This window comes from Phaethon aethereus, assembly GCF_964289735.1.
Source record: "Phaethon aethereus genome assembly, chromosome: 9".
Lineage (NCBI taxonomy): Eukaryota > Metazoa > Chordata > Aves > Phaethontiformes > Phaethontidae > Phaethon > Phaethon aethereus.
In genome coordinates, this window is record NC_138585.1 from 4,509,206 (window position 1) to 4,522,863 (window position 13,658).

General features: G+C 42.1%; 1 protein-coding gene across 1 annotated transcript in view; it reads right to left on the bottom strand.

The window, feature by feature from the left end:
* The window catches only part of ARHGEF4 (Rho guanine nucleotide exchange factor 4), a 102,403-nt gene extending 98,449 nt beyond the window's left edge, over positions 1-3,954 (bottom strand). The window contains exon 1 of the mRNA XM_082003667.1: positions 3,607-3,954. Coding sequence (XP_081859793.1) covers positions 3,607-3,793 — 187 coding nt within the window. The 5' untranslated portion in view covers positions 3,794-3,954. The remainder of the gene's footprint in view (positions 1-3,606) is intronic.
* Positions 3,955-13,658: the final 9,704 nt, after the last annotated feature.

Below are 13,658 nucleotides of genomic sequence, written 5' to 3' on the forward strand. Positions count from 1 at the left end.
AAAAAGAATAAACAACTATTAAAGAGGTTGGGATTGGACCTGCAACAAAGGAGATGGAAAAGCAGAGAGACCTACTCACAAGCTTGAACCTGGAAATATTCTAAAGGAAACAAACTTTTCAGTAGAGCTGTGCAACAGTGATGAATGGGATAAAGGCAGCATGAGCCTAGGATACAAAGTCTTGCCTAGGAAACCGGTATTAGAGTGCCTATAGTGCCACTGAATCACTTGCTGGAGTACTGTCACAATTGACCTTTAATTTGGATGCCTCATCTCTTTTTGTCCAGCTGAGATACTTAAGGCCTGATTTTCAGAACTGCTGAGCAACCCCAGCTCCCAGTCATTTTCTCACTGGTCTACTGCATCAGCAAAACACTTGCAAATTGCTTGTAAGTATTTAAAAATAGCAAGGCTACTATCCAAGTATCAAACAATATGTACCTCTCTTTCTATCCTAAACCAAACTTTGAAAGCCTCTCAGGCCTTCTGTGAGGATTATTGATGCTTATGAAGTCCTCTGGCATCCTCAAATGGAGAGCCTGGTAGAACTGCAAAGCATTCCCTCTTCTCATGTTTATATTTGGCCTCATGGAGAAGGGCCTCCTCATGTAACATAATGTATAATGACATTTAGACCAAAAATGCCATGGACTGATATTAGAAAACAGTAGAATTTTTCACTTCATAAAAGTCTGAACTATTTTTTTGCATAGTTTTTTCAAATGGCATTTGCACAGAAGTTTGTGCTGTAACAATGGGTCTTTTCTCTTTCAATTCTGTATCACATTTAACTTCCCCTCTTGATCAATATATTACAAGAAAGTCAACTCCAGAACAAAAGGAATCGTACTTCACTACTGGTTGCAGAAGAAGACTATTATCCAAAGACAGTTTTTTCCCCTTGTGAGCCTGGGAAAACACTACCTGTCTTTTCTCTATAGGGGATGTCAGTATATATTTCTGAAATCACACGCTGTCAAATACATACACATGTAAACATACATACATTTCTGTCTCTTCACTCTCTTGCAACCTAAATTATGTAAAAGAGAAACTCAAATGGCTGCATTCCAATTGTACTGAAAGTCTCTCACCTTCACTTTTCAGTCACTTAAATCTGGTTTCCTTCTCATCTTCTCTGAAGTTTTAGACAGCAACAGACTCAGTATGAAGATCCCTATAGACAAGTTTATGTCGCACTGGGAGAAGAAAAGCAAAACTCTGTCTGACAAGTCCACCTATCCAGCCTTAAGGCCACTACTGGAAATGCAGAATCCTTTTAAACAGAGAAAGAGACTGACTCATCTTCCAGCCATTTTTTAATGCAGCAGCAGGCAGTTCATAGTGTTTACACACAGTTCATACTTTTTTTTCCCCTTGACTTCTTGACATGACACGTGCCAAGATGCTGGAGACCCCCTGCTCCTCCAAGGTGAGGGCATTGCCATGCATTCTAGTTACCACTACTCTCATGCACCTACAGCTGCTATTGCTCCTGGGTTTTTTTATTTGTTTAACCAGAGTATTAAATTTGACCATTCAAAAATGTTATTTACCACATGCTTTAAAGAAATCCTGCCTCACTTCTCCGACAGCCAATTGGCGTTTATGGAGAGGAGCATTCTCCCACCACAGCTTCCTTGGTTTAATCCAAAGAAGAATACTGATAGAGCAGAATCAAAGCAAAATAAATTATTTTGGCAGACACATTGCTCCCAAGGTTTAGTCCCAATGCTGACTTGAATTTTGTTAGTAGTTAGAGGCAAACTACTCAGAAATCTTTTGCACATGAGAAGACACTTACCAACCATAGTATTTTGAGGCAGCAAGGAGCTGGAAATGCAGTGATCTGCTTTTATTATTGTATTGATATATCAATACTGTAATTATGAAACCTAATTTGGTTTCTCCCTGTCTTCAGTCTGTCTCTATACCATTTTTTATTATTTTCTATTTCCTCGCATCTCTGCACTTCCTGCTAAATGCATGCAGCATCCACAAAATGACACCATGCCTCACAGCCTCTGGAACAAGAATATTGTGGAAATGAAAGAGCATCTACAAAAAGAGACTTCAAAGCTTGCTTTTGCTATCAATCTTATTTCTTTTATACCACTGTATGCCACTTGTATCAACTGACCTGATTAAGCCCAAAAATGCATCCACGGAGGACAGCTGACAGCAAATCCTCTAAGATAGTGGGGACCAAACTACCACTACTGCCCTGTGTGCAACTAAGTCGTAGTTTGAAAAAAGGATCCTTTACTTAACTTCCAGGGTTACTTTATGTCAATGTCAGAGCTATGCTGGGGATTATTTGCATTACTAGTTACAGGAGAACATGAGCCAGCAGACACTGCTGAAATGCAGCCCAGATCTTTCCCCAAAAGAGAGCACCAACGGCCTGATCTCATCCTGAGTCTTTTTTCCTGCCCCTGGACTCTCAGGACACACTGACAGTGTTTAGTGTTTCTTGACCACCTGGAAGGTCTGGTGTGTTTGGGTTGGACAGTCAGATAGGCTGGCCACCCTGCTCTAGTCCTTCCCCGAATGATAGTGCAGTTACTCTCACTTCAGCAGAGGACTCCAGAGCAGTAACAGAGATTTTTATTAAACAGCCCCAAATCTACAGTAGTAGATGGAACTATAAGACCTTTCAATAATTAAAAGTATATGTGACTAAAGCAGACTACAAAGAACTACACCTAAAATTCTTCCCAAGCCTTGCCTCTAGCTGGTAGCAGAGTATTTTCACGAAGGAAATGGCAGTCACTGGTGGCCTTGAAGGCACTTGTCTGAATTTATCTAAGAGAAGAACTAATTTGCTGCAGCTCTACTAAAAATCTCTCTAAACAGCAACAGTCAAGAAACAAACCGAAGAGCTCAGCAATCGCTGGCCATTAAAATCATTGCCAGGCTCCTTTGCTAGTATCAGTTGGGAATGAGAAATCTTCTTTCCCATGCTTGCAGTTCAAACATCCAAACCCTAAATAGGGACATCAGTGATGAAAAACTAGAATGCCAGATCCAGGCAGGCTGAGCCAGAACAGATCCAGAACATGTCTCCAAAATCTCTGGTTCAAAAAGGAATTAAACCAAGGATGGGAAAACAGAAACCTAACTTGAGCAGCTGGCTCAGGGAACTGCCTCTCCCTCTTTCAGTACACAGCAGTGCAAACCTACCTAGCGCTCATCTGCTGCACAGCACCTCGCTTGGACATTTTCTAAAGGCAGCAATACTCTACACAGAGAAATGCCAGCTCCATATAATTAGAGCTGAAATAAGAAATGCTATTCCAAAAGGAAAGGACAGCTTTAATCAGGTAGAAGCCTAAGCATTGTTTCCAAAGCCACTAAGAACCCATTTCTTGCCTTTTGACTTAAGAAGTATATTAAGGGTCTATGTCATTTTGGTCTAGCTGTAAGTGTGCAAGGGGGACAACTAGCAAACACTGAATATTTTGGTCATTCCTCATGACTAAGAGGCTGCATTTCCAAATGAAATACTTTTTCCAGAAGGTTTGATTTGGTTTCTCAAGGTCAGTGCAATATCACAGAGCAGGGTTTTTTTGAGTTTTGTTTTTTTTAAAAAAGGAGGTCCCTTACCTGTGGCAGAGTGAAGACTCTCCAAGCTCCAGTATCTGGATAGGACGCCTCTCATCCCACCACCGCCACACACCACCCCACTGCTGTCCGAATCCGAACCCGGTGAGAGCCCAGAGCTTCCACTGCTACTGCAGTTTTCTCCACTGTGTGCCCCGCTGGACTCACTGGGGCACTGCTGGGTCCTCATGCAGGCAGGTAAGAGGGAGAGCCAGGGGCTCTGCTCTGCTGGGGGAGGAAGCGGGCAAAGCGCGCTGTGGCAGCTCCCAGGGCAGCGGTACCTGGCAGTGCAGGCTGAGGACTGAGCTGGATTCCTACCCTCCTCTCTGCTTGTCTCGATGCATCCTGACATCATAGGGGTCCACTAAGGAGGCTCCCTCTGTGGCAGCTCAACTGCTCTCAGCTGCAGCTTCTAGCAGCTGATTTTTATTAAAGCCGATTTCAAGGCATTAAAAAAGCAAGGGTGGGACAGAGATCTTTCTCCTAATTTAGCAGAACTGTCAGATTAAAAATAACTAAGTGGGAATAGTAGAATTTCATGCATTTTAAAAATGCCCAAGTGAGAGAGACCTTGTGTTATCTGCTTCCCCCAAGAACTCAGAAAGGACTTAACATATAAACTAATCATGTTTAGAACTGGCTGCGGCTGCCGCTATTAAAAAACTATTTTTGTAAGTCCTCAGAAAAAGAATTCAAATTTAAATCAAAGCCAGAAAAACAGATTGAGATTTTGGGAGGTTGCAGCTGGGAGCTTTGAAAAATCATTTAGCATCCACTCCCAGCCTGTAGACCTGGGATGGTCCTTATTTCAGTGTGTGATCTTTGTAAGAGACCTCAGTCCCAAGTGAAACAGCATCACTAAGTACTTTCTAATTAGAAAGGCTTATATTCTCATTACCTAACATGTGATTCAGTGTGTCCCTATAAAAAGAATTCTGAAAGAAAAATTCTGAAAGTTTCCTGAGAATGCAGAAATACTTGTACTGTTTAACAGCAGCTTTGAGACACTACAGAGGTTTTATGATAAAGGACATTTCTGGACTGCCACTCTGCTAAAACACCTGCCTTATAATGGCAGATTTGTCAAACTATCAAAATAATTTAAGAGTAGCCACGTGGTTTCGTACCATATGCAGCAGAAAACATTATAAAACTTCTTATGCTAGTTACCAGAATAAGTGTAAGACCAGAACTAGATTGCTTCAGTGTGAGAATATCCAGGTCAGCTCAAATTTAGCCAGGTGAGATTCTGCAAGTAGGTTTTCGGACTGAAGTGCAAGAGGCACTCAGCTCCACTAGCACAGCTGGGAGGGCGACAGCCGCCCACGGGTGGGACATGGGAGCATGCTGGCCAATATCAAACTGCTCCTACAAAATGAACACGTGCCTAGGCACCCAAATCGAAAACTAGGGAGCCTAACTTCACACAAGAATGCTTGTTTTACTATTTCTGTGTAAGGTAATTCTGTCCAAAGTAAATAAAGCCACATTACATGGCCATCACAGCCTGCTCTGACGGAGAGACCCCTGTGACTTTGCCTCATTATCTGTGCAATAGCAGGGTTATTTTATTTCAGGAAGACTTCTGTTTTATTGAGTATTTCCTAAAAGAAAAAACCTTTGCCCTCCATCACTGCAGGTTACTACAAAGCATACAACAATGCTGAACCAGCTTTTGAGCCATTAAATACTTTAGCTATTCTTTACAAGACAGGTCTCTGCTGTAGTAGCAAAAATAACATTTTTAGTGGCCCGTAACAAAAAAAAAAATCCTTCCGTTATCTTCTGAATGTAATCATTTAGATCAAAATATCTTCCTTTAATGCCTCCCAATACAGAAATGGAAATGTGTTCTCAATTTGACTGCAGCAGAACCACTCTTCTGCATTGCTCTGGTCCTTCCAGGGCCTCCTAGAACTGCCTGCATTAAAGTACAAATGGAGGGAAACTCTTCTTGATCTTAATAATGGGGGAGAAGGCACATTAAGCATTAACAAGAGAGATGAATGCAGCTGTTCTGTGGATGTGGAGCACAGGGTGTTGAGAAGAGGAAGGAACAGCACAGCTCTTCAGACACAAAAGGTGCTAAGGGCTAAGGAGAGGCTACAATTCAGTCCTAGTTATCCTACCCCTGCTCCTTGAAATCCATGCTTGGTACGTGAGAAGTAAGGAAACTCCACGAACCTGTGTTTCTCCTTGACTGAACTACTAAACCAGACATTATTTACAGAGGCTCTGTAGCAACTGCCCTTGCCTGGGAGATCTCTGCCCTCAACCTGCTTAAATCACTCCATCTGTTCCTCTGCTAAACCTCCCACTCTCTGGACTGAATGCTCTTGGAAAATACCAAAAGATGTTTATTCAGTGCCAGAGACAATAGTGCTGTAATCCCAGCTGAAGGTGCCACAGAGGTATGCATATTGTATGTATGTACTGCATAGGCATTTTCTAATAGAATGGAAAGATGAGGAAAAATACTACAAAGCCAGGTTGTGGAAAGCACAATTTTGTATCAGAGTTCAAAACTGCAACCCATCACAGAGGGCTTCCACCTGACTACAGATTTTTTTTTTTTCATTTTTTAATTTTTGTTAAACCCACATAGAGATTTTCTTCTGTGACTCTAGAGAGAGAAGTTAGCTAAAGTTGCTCAGCAGCAACTGACTACAATAAGGATCTCACTGCACAGCGATCAAGGTAGTCAAGCTAGTCTAAGCCTTGGACAGCCTAATCCTAAATATCTGCTGGGTTCCTGTAGTGTCATAGCTTTGAACAGTGATTGCCAGAATCATTCCGGATTTGCTAGGATCTTCTTTTTCACTCTTTGCCCCATGAAAAGTTTTTAGTGGTATACTAAATCTTTCACCTCAGTAGCCAATATACCCAATCCCACTCAACCTGCTAAGGCAAACTTTCAGGAACTCAGCCATCACTTGGCCCAGCTTTTAATGTTGGGTGAAAATCTTTGAGTGAGCACATGTTATCAGAGACCTCACAGAGTGCAAATATTTGTGGTTGTGGTTAAACAGAACCAGGATTGACATAGCAGGTCTAATCTTTCTGTGATTCAGAGACAGAGTGACAAATACAGTAAGCAACATAATTACTTTTTAGCCACTTAAATTTAATGGTACTTCCATGGGTTAATGAGGATGGAATGGACATTTCATGCTACAGCTACAATGATACACTTCTGAGGACTTGCATACCACTTTTTTCTGGGTCCCTTCAAGAACTAAAATGACAAATATGGAGTAAATAGCTCAGCTTGTTATTTTGCTGAACTACAGGACTGACAAATATTTATAAGACATAATGAAGTCTTGCTATTAAGTTAATATTTTCCCTCTTGAATAGACTTCTCCAGTGGCTGTCAAACATCTTCACATTAACCGTTGCCAAGTGTGAGCTTAACAGCCCATCTATAGCTGGGAAAAGAAGACGAAAGCTGGCCACATGATTTTGAGTAAACAAGCAGTCCCTTTGCCTCTGAGAAATACTTTCCAATATACCAGTGAGGCCAGAGGCCAGCTCAGTATTGCTAAGTGGTCACTGTTTTCCAGACTATCCACAAAAGATTCAGACTTTGAGAACTTGGCTTGCCTATTCTTATTGCTTATGCAAGGTTTCCAAGGCCACCAGTAAGTTCATTGTCAGTACACATCAGTCAGAATGAACTCATGCCTCTTTGGTTGGCATAACCAGCATCAGCACTGTGGTGGAACACCTGGGCATCTCTTGCAAATATCTGACAGCAGGAAGTTTAAAGATCTTAGGCTGTTTAAATATGAAAAGGCACAAGGAAAATTGAAAAAAAAAAAAAATCAGCCTGTACTTAAATGACAATTTTAAATAATACAGGTTTAAGATCTGTTATAACACAACTACAAACCTGATCTTGTAATACACTAGGTACAAGTTTCTCCCTCTATGAGGATACGACAAACCTTGAAGATTTATGGTCATATGGATGGTCCTATCAAAAAGTTTCACAAATTCTCTGAGAGGTAGCACGGGGGGAAATATGTGGGAGAAGGTAACGAGGGTAGGCACAAGAACAGAAAAGTCTCTCACTGAGAAGCACAGAAAGCAGCAAGAGCAGGGACTTCAAGGAAGTACACGTCTAATTCTCAGACACTTACCAGTGTCTGTCTGTCACTGTCTCACCTTGTGATTGTCTCCTGCTGAAAAGCCCCTATGGAAAAGCTCAGAGACAGCAGCACCTCCCCAGAAAGCTCCCTCTGCTCTAGACCTGTGGGATAGTAGCTCCCACACCCAGAACTGCTCATCTCCTAGCTTCAGCCCAGTTGTAGCTACATTCTCACAGCTGCATCCACTGTTCATCAAACAGCTTCCCAGCAACATCCTCAATTTTAGGCAATGTCTTCAGGTTACAAATAAACAGATATCAGACTCAGGAGAGAGATGGGGAAGGAGAGGATAAGTAAGATAGCCTAAAGACAAACATGCTGGTCTACTGCTTTAACCCAAAGCCTTGTTACCCTACCACTGCTCTCTCTAGTACATTTTGGGCCCTTTCCTCTCACCCCTTTCCAGGGGTGACTCCTGGGTCAAATGGTCTCTCACGATCTTCAGAGGCTGCCAAAAAGCAGAAAAGCCTTCCCATATTTACATTAGGAAGTGGCTTGTTTCCTACACTGGTCTTTCACTCTAGCTCGCCTATTCAAACCAGGCAGTCAGGAACGGTTACATACTGCAAGGTACAAATGAAGACATGGGCATAACCAGACAACTCAAGGGGGAAGGCACTTGATATTCATCAATACTACCTGCCAAAGTGCATGGTGCAGCCAAGAAGGTCCTTCCAAAGTGTTCAAACATTCCTAATATTTGAACACAACAGTTAACTTTGCTAATCTCGGGGTGCGTGTGAGCGTGCGTGCATGTGTGTGAGTGTGCGTGCGTGTGTTGATGGGGGTGTTCAACCTCTATACTTCTCTGGAGTAGGGTCAAGACTCATTCAACCTTCGCTGAATATAGAGATTAGCACCACCTCAGCTGCTCTTTATTTTGCAGATGTTAGAGCCATCTACTGGTTCCTTACAGTTTTCTCAAGTGGCTGCTCTGGGCAGGAGAGGTGACAGGAAGGCAGTCTGCAAAACTTGATCAGCGACCAAGAGCACCACAGTATGCCTGATCCCAACTGCTGGGATATCCAAATGACAGGTTTGAGCCTGCCTCATTTCTCCCAGCATGACATAAAGGCAGAGAGAACAATATCTCAGTGCTCTAGTGCCAGTGACTGGTCAGAGGAAGCTAACGAGCACAGCAGATACAGCATTAAGACTAAGCTCTTCTCCCAGCACTTCTGGGATGTTCTAGCTGGTATCAGGCAGCCTCACCTAAAATCATAAGTTTGTGCCCAGCTAAGCTCTTGTCCTCATGTAATGGGTAGGTGCATGACAGAAGTCTCTTAGCTGTGCATGGCACCTTTTGGCCTGGGATCATGACAACCATCTTTTCATACACGAAGAACTAGAAAGGGCTCCAAAATACCCCATCATCTACAGTCTGCAGCATTCCCTGCAGAAGGTGACCAGGTGCAGACTTTGAGAGTGAGAGCTTTATCTATATTTTCAACATGGAAGTATATAGTATATTTCACCGTACTTTCATATCCAGTGTCTTTTATGACTAAAGCATATGCTAGGATCATTAATACAAGGAGTTGCAATTTTAGAGTTAGGAACCTTAAAATTAGACTAAATGGATTAATAATTTATATTTATCTTAAATGACCTGCAGCTCTGTCAAAAGCAACAGGTATCACAACAAAGCTGTGTGGTAACAAGAATCAAAGAGGGCATTCTGCTGTACTACTGCTGCCTCAGGGACATTCCCAATCCTAAAGCTGATCGAACAACTTAGAGTATTGCTTCAGTAATTTGCAGTTTTCTTCCTAGCCACATCCTACCACAGGAAGGACACGTGCACACGCTCGTTACCCCCAAAATGCTTCACATGAAGCCCGCAAGCAGTTAATAGAGGTGGCTGAGGTAGAAGCATTACAGCACTTTCTCTGTTCATCAGTTCTCTCCCCCACTAGCATGTTTTTGGGGGTGGAAAAAGGGTTCTGCTGCATTTCATTTGTTTTGCTGCACTTACACAGAAATTCTTGAGGTCCAGGCTTAAGTCATAAAATGGAATTCTCTTGTACCTACCTCAGGAATATTGTGTGAATCATAGATGATTTGGATTTCATGCCCCTTTTCTAGATAGCATATCAACACCTAGAGCTTTACCAACTGGTCAATCTACATTTACTCTCCCTATTCACCCTCCAAAATTCATATATGTTTTTAAGTCCCTCAGGTTCCAGTTGGGAGCTATCATGAAATTTGTATCAGCTGTGACTCAGAACTTACTTCTATGACAGTGGCACTTTGGGATTTCAGCTAATGTCAGAGATGCATAGACAACTTGACAATGATGGGTTTCCATCTGGGATTTCCAAGGGGTAAAGCTGCAGCTTTTTTAATTCAGCCAGGGAGCTGAATTAAAAGGTCCTAATTGTTGGGGCAACACCAGATGCTTGTGACAGCAAGTGATCAAAGCCCTTGGTGCTGAGACAGCAGAGGCAGGGCTCCTGACACCATGATAATAAGTAGTTTGTTTTCTTATTTCCAGATGAAAGCTCATGGCTCTGTGCATGAGTTGTACAAAGTGTCAGAAAGCAAACCAGTTTTGCATGACAAAATATTATGACCATATAACTCTGACGTAATTAGCACAATGCTATGGTCCCTTAATTAGGTAATTCCAGCAGTGTTTAAATGATAGTAGAAAAAGACATTCTGAGGCAGAAATGGCAGCTTGGTACCCAACCGGTTGGCTTTTCCTGGCTAGATTCCTAACCGCCAAACAACTCCTCTGCAGTCTGCTTTTCTTATCCCACCCCAAAGTGCTACATTAGAGATATCTGCAGTGTTTGGGCAGGCACTGTCAGATGGAGAATTTAAAAACCTGGCAAAGATACAGGTTTCACTGTTTAATAATCTGTGTGACTTACATTTTAATTCTGAAAAAGTGTCAGTCATTGGAAATGAAGCAGACATGATATTTCATGCACATTCCTCATTAAAATACAGCATGCTTGTTCTTTAAGATTATTATTTTGAAGTGCAGGAAACTTCTACCTCTAGAGGCTCATTTAGTTGCTTTAGCGCCTAATTAGCAACTTGAGAGGAACCTCACCATACCTACTGTAGTGCTCTCCAGCAAAGAGAAAAGCAGGGTCTGTTTCATCTGCAGAAACCTAATTCAAGAGTGTGATATATATGACATCATCCTAGGTGAGACAAAGTTCTCATGAGAAAACACAATGTTTCTACATCAAGCACACTATCATTGCTATTAGTGATCTTTTCTTCACTAAAAAGCCTTTAAACAGCATGCTGGTTATTCGCTCAGGGACAAAACAAACCAGAATATGAAAAGCACGTGAAAGAATTAACTCTAAAGCAGATTTCTGCTCAGACATGGATGCAGCATTCAACATAAATAGGTTAGAATGCTTATCACTTAGTTTCCATACTCAATAAAACAGAGCTTAATTCTCTCATACTTCACATCCAACTAAGACTAGTGTACGCACCAGGAGAGGAGATGCGCCGTTTCCAGCCCACGCAGTCTAAGCCTGTTGGAGTGCTCTGGGAAAATGGATGTAGTTTCAGCGGTAGGATGTCAAAGGCAACACCAGACATGATGGATGGACTTACTACAGCCTGCAGCAAGAGAGGGAAAACAAAGACAACAAACATTAAACTTAGATGCCCTGTAAGACAAAATACAGCGTTCAACACATTTCCACCTCTGATGCCTGCTCATGTAAGTAAGTAGTATTAGTAGATACATGTAGATGATTATGGCTACGGAGATTAGAAAAGAGCGAGGAGGCAGGAAAACTGCAAGGTAGTAAGAGCAGATAGTGGACTCATACTTCACATACTGCCACACATACCTACATTCACAGGCAGTTTCACTCCTTCCTGTGAAGTCTATCTAGTGGGAGGGGAAAGCATATCACTCCAACAAGTCATCCCCTCAGCTACAGAACTGTTTCCTACAATTTTATGACTAATAATCCCTGTTCTGGTATTTAATGTGCAAATAAAGCTTTTCCCTTCAAAGATTTACTGGTGCCGGCCCCCAACCATGTAGGATGTGGATAACACATTATTCCCTTCAGTTAAAGGTACATTGCTCTCTCTTCTACCTAGCTGATTGATTTTACAAAGCTTACAGAACTTCATGAAACTTTGAAGACTCCATACCATTGCCAGATCTCATTGAATTAATAACTTTGGCTTGCCTAAGTGGGAAAAATGCATAAATACATACACACAGCTCATGACCTCTAATGCCTCACTAAGTCAAGCTTAAAATAAACAAAAATACAATATTTGATTGTTTGGTTTAAGAAGTCACACAATCATACAAACCACTGCCCTAAAGATACTCCAGCCACTCACAAGCTAACCCACTCTGTCACACAGACATTCAATTAAAGTTGAAAAAAAACCCCAAACCAAACAAAGAACGATCAACAAAATCCAAAATGTAAACAAGGTTGTTCTCCTTTTCTGTGTCAAAACCAGTATTTCCTGCCAATTTTGCCACACCAAAACACTTTCGGTGTTTTCTGTCTCCTCTCACCCACCCTGAAACAGAAATAATGTCTTCTTGATACAGGGAAATGAGACTAACATTCCCCTGCTACTTCATCAGGGAATCACAATATACTGGGAAAGATCCTACAAGAATATATAGATCATCTGACAATGAGCAATACAAATTGTAGTCAAAGTCACTGAAACCTGTACTACTTAATGCATAATGCAGATATGCTTTTATTACTTTTTACTTCACTCTCTTTTCTCCATCCCATAACTCCTATGGCTGGCGCCCACAGAAAATACCAGTAACTGCAGGTGACCGGGAGATCAGCTGGTCAGTAAGCACTTGTCCCACGGGCGTAAGCATTTTTCATCTCTGTATTGCTACTGCCCCTTCCTTTTGCTTCTGTGACATATCCATCCCTCACTGAACCAAGAGTTTGGGATACTGAGGTCCAGTAGAGTAGCAGTTGAGATCTAGGATCTTTCCTTATCACTACCAGCTCACACTATGTCCCATCAGCATAAAGTGTGATGACTAGCCTTGATGCTGAAGCCTCTTCTTGAGAAGATGGCAATTAGTCAAAACATCCTTCCAAAACTAAACAGCAATCTAAGCCCTCTGAATAGCCTCAGACTGCCCAAGCAGCTGAAAGTGCTGCTGCTCTGCCTGGTTTGCTTTATTCTTCCTGGACTTACTTACCTAAAACAAAGAGAGTACAGCCAATACTTTGGCACAAATCACCATCTCCTGAGGGATAGCATAAACCCTGTTCAAATTAACCTGAGCAGTGCCTGTTTGTCTAGAAAAGTCACGGCAAAGCCCCAGTGGGAGCACATGCTATTCCAGTGACAATGAAACCAAGCAAAACAGGCAACTTACTGGGCGACAGCTCTGAAAATGCCAAGGGTAAAGTCTAGGTTATTTACATGAAAAGTGATAGAACGCATTATTGTTCTAAGACTAGGGAGGAGAATACTGCCTTAGGGCTGTTACAATAAAAACTGCAGGCTTCATTCTTATTAATCCCCAGGACACCAGAGCAAATTTCAGGTACAGGCATCATTTGATTTCTATAGCAGGGGAGCCAGGCCTCTACAAACCAAAGTCAGGAGAAGAAGCATTTTCAGAGATTTTAGTAATATGTGGGCAGGGTTTTCCCCAGCCTACAAGGGAGGGGAAATGAGGGACTAGAGCATAGTAAAGACCCTCTATTCCACATTTTCTACTATAGGTTCAAGGGGGCTATTTCTATGCTCTTACGCACAGCAGTTCAGTCCCTGGGAGAGGCATTTACCCCTGTGTGTGTCTGTGCCTTGTCAGGTGCACACCAGGGGGAGATATGTCATTCAAACCCCTCTCCAAAGTGTGTTCATTACCCTCTTGAAGTGTATCCGAGTGCCCACAACCATGGTGGC